The sequence below is a fragment of the Puma concolor genome, chromosome A3, assembly GCF_028749965.1.
Source record: "Puma concolor isolate L17-30 chromosome A3, mPumCon1.1.hap2, whole genome shotgun sequence".
Lineage (NCBI taxonomy): Eukaryota > Metazoa > Chordata > Mammalia > Carnivora > Felidae > Puma > Puma concolor.
Genome location: NC_141669.1, coordinates 127,513,605 through 127,519,604, shown reverse-complemented (window position 1 = coordinate 127,519,604; position 6,000 = coordinate 127,513,605). Strand labels below are relative to the sequence as shown.

At 51.0% G+C, this 6,000-nt stretch overlaps 1 protein-coding gene and 1 long non-coding RNA gene across 2 annotated transcripts in view; one reads left to right on the top strand and one right to left on the bottom strand.

Moving 5' to 3' along the window:
- Positions 1-1,032: 1,032 nt before the first annotated feature.
- LOC112868982 (uncharacterized) lies at positions 1,033-5,352 on the bottom strand. The gene is made up of 6 exons (XR_015249505.1): positions 5,234-5,352; positions 3,256-3,702; positions 2,842-2,915; positions 1,787-2,080; positions 1,440-1,548; positions 1,033-1,250 (listed from the first exon to the last, which is right to left on the bottom strand). It is a non-coding gene; the product is annotated as an uncharacterized LOC112868982 (long non-coding RNA).
- Positions 5,353-5,902: 550 nt separating this feature from the next.
- ZMYND8 (zinc finger MYND-type containing 8) overlaps positions 5,903-6,000 on the top strand; it is a 126,257-nt gene continuing 126,159 nt past the window's right edge. The window contains exon 1 of the mRNA XM_086702407.1: positions 5,903-5,926. Coding sequence (XP_086558533.1) covers positions 5,916-5,926 — 11 coding nt within the window. The 5' untranslated portion in view covers positions 5,903-5,915. The remainder of the gene's footprint in view (positions 5,927-6,000) is intronic.

Sequence of the window (6,000 nt, the reverse complement as noted above, 5' to 3'; positions counted from 1 at the left end):
TTGGAAACTGAGGCACGAAAAGGCGAACTAACTTGCTCAAGTTCCTTAGAGAGGAAGCTTGGAATGGACCCCTTCCCCCACCCTGCCCCCAACAGGCTGGCCCAGATAAAGAGCCTGAGGGCCAGGAGGGAACAGAGTCTGGAGGGAGAGGAGCTCCAGCAGTCAGAGCAGCAGTCGCTGGGCAGGGAAGTGTTTTGGAAACTCTGAGGTGTTCAGCATCAGATGTTAGCATGAGGTCAACGAACAAACAGTGGACCCAAGACTAAGTTGGAGTTCGTTCTTGGAAGTGAATGAGGACTTGTTTTTCTTTTAAAAGAAATTACGATTTAAAATAATTCATTTTAACCAGCTACATACAAATATAAAATGAACCTGTTTTATGTATTTTATGTAACTCATCGTTAACGAGGACACAGGGACGATGATCGGACCACTGATTCAAAGACGGAGTCAGAGCAGGGCTCATACAAGGCATGCTGACACGCATTTATGAAGAGATGCGAAAACTAGCAAAACTCCCCAGATCCACCAGGCAGTAATCCATCGCATTCCAGGGACTTAATTTGCATGTCTATGGACAAAAGTGTCTTGCATTACTATTGGTTTTCTACCAGTGGCTGAGCTGTGAAAAGCTCAGAAACAAAAGTGCAGGTAACCCAACGCACCAGAGCAGGCTACCCATTAATCTTTTTTTTTTTTTTTTTTTTGCCTATTTCATAGCCTTCCACAATTTTCCTAATACTCTATTACATTTACTGATTTATTTTGGAAGAAGCAGTACATTCGCGTGGTTGAAATTCAAAAGAGACAGCAGTAAAAAAATCTCCTTCCCGTTCCTGCCACCCAGGACCCTCTGGATGCAAAGTGTTAGCAATTTTTTAAGTATGCTTCCAAGAAATTCAGTGCACAAGAAGCAAACGTGTGTATATATGTAATCTCTACACCCCACATGGGGCTCAGACTCACAGCCCCGAGATCAAGAGTCGCATGCTTTCCAACTGAGCCAGCTCCCCAATAAGCAAACCTGTTAAGAAAAAGACACAGAGGTTTGCCTATTTTTTTTTTTAATGACATATTTCACATACTGTTCTTGTTTTGTTTTGTTTTTCAACTCAAGAATGGGTCTTAGAGAGTGTTCCGTATCGGTACGTAAGAGTTCCCAGATTCTTGGGCCACAGCTGTAGAATCTTCTGTCTGGATGGCAGGACCACGTTTACTCAATCAGTCCCTTATTGATGGCACGGCAATTTCTGGGTAAATAATTGAAAGGCGTTGAGGAAAAAGTGAGGAGCAGGCAGAAGGAGATGGAAAGAGAAGGAGGCTATGAATACTTCCTCAGCTTCCTCATCTGGGAAATGGGTTGATGACTCTAAGGTGCCCATTGCACACAGGTTTGTGAGGGTGATTGGTTAGTTTATGGAAATTGCTTAGAACAGTACCTGACAATGCTTAGAACGTGCCAGCTACCAGGATGTATCCTTGTGCTTCTTTGGGACGTTCGATGTTGAGAAAAGGAAGAGAAATGACTTGGAGGCATTCAGAAATTACCTTTTTTTTTTTTAATTTTTTTTTTCAACGTTTATTTATTTTTTGGGACAGAGAGAGACAGAGCATGAACGGGGGAGGGGCAGAGAGAGAGGGAGACACAGAATCGGAAACAGGCTCCAGGCTCCGAGCCATCAGCCCAGAGCGTGACGCGGGGCTCGAACTCACGGACCGCGAGATCGTGACCTGGCTGAAGTCGGACGCTTAACCGACTGCGCCACCCAGGCGCCCCAGAAATTACCTTTTTAAGAGTGAGCAGAGGGAAATCCTAATTGCAACCTCATGAGTGCTCACTGTGCGTGTGGCTACCCGTGCTTGACAACACGGAGTCAGTGAATTTCCAGGTGGGTATTAATATCAGTATTATTATGGCTCCCATTGCGCAGATGAGGAAATCAAGCCCCAAAGAATTTCATACCTCAAGCAAGGCTGCCCAGCCTAGCTGCCCAGACCAGTGGGACAGCTGGATTCACACCCAGACGTCAGACAGTCTGAGGCCAGCTGCCACGTACTCAATCACTGCACAGTTCTGCCTCTTGATATGGAAAGAAAGAGAAAAGGTTAAAGTGTAAAAAGAGGGCTGGCCACGGAGCCAGGGTTCTGATGGGGAGGCATCCGGGAGGGAGCAGGGAGGGGGTACGCAGAAGAGAAGGCGGGAAGGCTGATACCCTGAGGAGGGAAAAGGGCTTGTGTTAGGTGGTTTGGGGACCAGGAAGGTGGGCTGGGGGGAGGGGCTGTGGGAGATCAAGGGGAAAGGCCCCCGAGGCTAAGGTTAGGCAGGACAAGGAGTCAGGGATCCAGAGCAGGGCACTGATCCAGTGGGCCATTTTTAGCACTTGGGCTCTTACTCTGAATGAGGTGGGATCTGTTGATGGTTTTTGAGCAGAGGAGGGCCGAGGTCTGACTTCTTTTCAAAGGCCTACAGCCTCTTTGTGTGTGTGTGTGTGTGTGTGTGTGTGTGTGTGTGTGTGTACAAATCCCCAGTTTCTTCCCACACATCCTTCTCCCCACAAGCATGTGCCAAGGGCAGATACAGGGGGCTCGGATAGGAGACTAGTGCACCTGTCCTGGTGGGAAATGGTGTTTAATTAATTGAGCTCTGACACACAGCGTTAGACTGAGGGCACCATGGTGAAGAATTCGGACAAGCCCCTGCCTTGGTGAAGCTCTCAGTTTGGGGCAGGCTTTCTCAGCCTCAAGGCACTAGGGATACTTGGGGCTGGCTAGTTCTCGGTTGTGTGTGTGTGTGTGGGGGGGGGGGGCTGCCCTGTGTTTGGCAGCATTCTTGGTCTGTACCTTCTGGATCTCAGTAGCACCCGCCCTTCCTCCAGATCGGACAACCTAAAACGTCTCCCGACATCGCCACGGGTCTAGTGGGAGAAAGAAACAAACAGCCAATAAGTATGCGCTCTTCTTTCCATAACGGTAATTACTAGGAAGTAAAAAGAGCAGGTGAGGGCAGGTCCTGAATCTTCCTTCTGATTTGCATTTTCTTCCCGCATCCTTTAAGTCCAGCTACCCACACTGAGGCCATCTGCCTGATGGTCATGAACCATCCCCCCCCCACACCGCGCCCCAGCCCTTTCCACCTGCCCTCCCCACCCCCGTCCATTTTTTTTAATCTTGCCAGTCTCTCCTAGAAAGAAGTAAAAAAAAAAAAGACCTTCCAGAGGGCACCTTTTCTCCAAGGTAGGGACAAATCCTAATTACCTCTTTGTGGCTGTAACATGACTCCTTCAGCTCCATGATCTGAAGGTGAGCCCTTCTGTCACCCTGCCCGAAGTTGGCCTCGGTTCCGATTGGCCGAAAAGGAACAAAACAAAAGATATTTAAAACACTGCCCTGCCTCAATCCCGCCCGCCTCCCCTAACGGATGGGGCGGCCTGCTGCTAGCTTAAGGCAGATAACTCCCAAGTACACTTACTTTCCTAGTCCGCGAAGAGGCTATCTGGGGATGCAGCTTGCCGAGGCTGCTGTTGGCCTGGCTGCTGGCCAGCGGGAGCGGAGAGCCATTTCCATGAGGCCAGGCCTCGGCGGCGAGGTGCCTGGGGAAGGGAGCCGGGTCAGCCCTTCCTCTCCTTTGAGGCCAGCTTTATCACCGACACACTCTGCCTGGCTTCTGTGAGCCTGATTCTGTTCTCTGAGTCTCTCCATCCCCTGGGAATAGTAAGAGAGACATGTTTTAGTCTATTTTTATTAGTTCATTGCTTATTCATATCACCTCGGAACCTGCTTGTTTAGGCCTGTCCTGGCGTTTCCATCCAGCTCCACGGTGGTTGGGTGCTTGGATTTTTTTCTTCCTTTGCATTCAAGCCAAGGTTTCCCTACCTCAGCACTGTGGACGTTGTGGATAGCATAGATCCTTGTTGGGGGATGGTTAGCAACGTTCCTGGTCTCCCCTCTGCCCACTAGATGCCACTAGGACCTCTCCCCCTAAATGTGACAACCCAGAAGTCTCCAGACATTGCCGTATATCCCCTGGCGGGGGGAGGGGGGAGGGGAGAGCAAAACCACCCCTCATTGAGAACCACTGATTTCAAGGAATATAAAAACCTGATTTTATTTTTTTTATTTTATTAAAAAAAATTTTTTTTAATGTTTATTTATTTTTGAGACAGAGAGAGACCGAGCATGAACGGGGGAGGGTCAGAGAGAGGGAGACACAGAATCCGAAACAGGCTCCAGGCTCTGAGCTGTCAGCACAGAGCCCGACGCGGGGCTCGAACTCACGGACCGCGAGATCATGACCTGAGCCGAAGTCGGGTGCTTAACCGACTGAGCCACCCAGGCGCCCCTAAAAAAAAATTTTTTTTTTTATTTTTATTTATTCTTGAGAGAGAGAGACATTCTCACTCTGTCAGCCGGGGAGGGGCAGAACGAGAGAGGGAGACACAGAATCCGAAACAGGCTCCAGGCTCTGAGCTGTCAGCACAGAGCCCGATGCGGGGCTCGAACTCACGGACTGCGAGATCATGACCTGAGCCGAAGTCGGCCGCTTAACCGACTGAGCCGCCCAGGCGCCCCTAAAAACCTGATTTTAGAGATGGCAGAGAGTTCCCCTTAACATCTTGGTGGAGGTTTGTACGGAGAGAGGAGCTTTCTCTGGGCCTTAAATGAGTCTGAGCTGAAGGTATCCCACCTCTATCCTTCAGTACTTAAAACTTCTTCTCAGTGGAGTCGGTCTCCTAAAAGAAAACACCGATCAGCCAGTTGCTCTTGGTAGATTTTAGCCTTGTTTCTGCTCTGCTTGGTTCGCTTTCTCTTTTGTTCCTTTCTTTAGAGGCAGGTGAAGGTACAGAATTTAGGGATGTGGAGTCCTAACTGGGTTGGAAGTCTGGTTTCTGGCACTTGCCAGCTGTGTGACCTTGTGCAGCTCACTTCACCTCTCTGGGCTCGGTTCCGGATCTCTAACAATGCTCCCTGCCTCACGGAGTCAGTCAGTGCAAAGCGCTGATTTAGCACCGTGGCAGGCCCAGGGTGAACAGCCCTTGCTGTTGGGGCTACTCTGTGCTGGGGGTGTCTGAGAAGGGCCACTGAATGATCTCTAGATGGAGGCTGGCAACATTCGGTTTCTTTATTTCCTGTGTATCGGCCACATTCCATCGAGTCCAGGATTGGCCCTTAGTAGGCCTGCCCGGGGCTTCCTTTTCAATCCCTGTCCCTCCCAGGATTCCATCTGCCACCATACCTTTGTCTCTGTCCCCAGCCAAATCGCCGTCTTTCTGATAACCTCAGACCTACCAACAGCATTCCTCAAACGGAGCAGAGCTGGCAGAAAAAGCCAGCAGCTTCCTGCTCTTTGCCCCAGAAAACATTTCAAGTGATCAAGTGATGGGGGGGGGGGGGGGCGGGGAGGCGGGGAGGAAGCCACAGCTGCTTATGCAACAAGCTTTAATCCTGGGTTAAAATCCACCACGCGCACCAGTGGCACAGTTCATTTCCTCATCGGGTCGTGAAGCTAGTGGCACACGAGATCCACCACAGACATGCCCGTCCCCCCCCAAAGCAGCACCTGCGGAGGCAGACGGCGTTCCCTATGGGATGGTGGCAGAGGGCCGCTGCCCACGCGGCCCGGAGGGACAGCACAGTCTGATTAGCCCCGGCCTCCTCCTCTTGTCCCCCACTTGGTCTCCCTGTACGCGTGGGGAGGGGGCCCCTCCCTTGCAGCGAGGCCCAGGCTTGTTGTCCTGAGTGCTGGACCCTCGTCGGGGTGTCCCTCCCTGCGTCTTGGCCTCTCCGGCCTCATACACAACAGCAACAAAATCCCCTCCCTTTTCACGGAGCCTGGGCCCGGACCCTGCAGTACAGTGTGTTTGGATTTCTGGCTTGTTCCTGTGTGTCTATAGAAGATTCCCAGCCAGGAGGAATTGATGTGCGCGAGGTGGGCATCTGTGGTCCATGTGGGGGGGCAGGGGGCAGGGAGAGCAGGCGATCGGCGCTGTTTTCTTTGTGGGG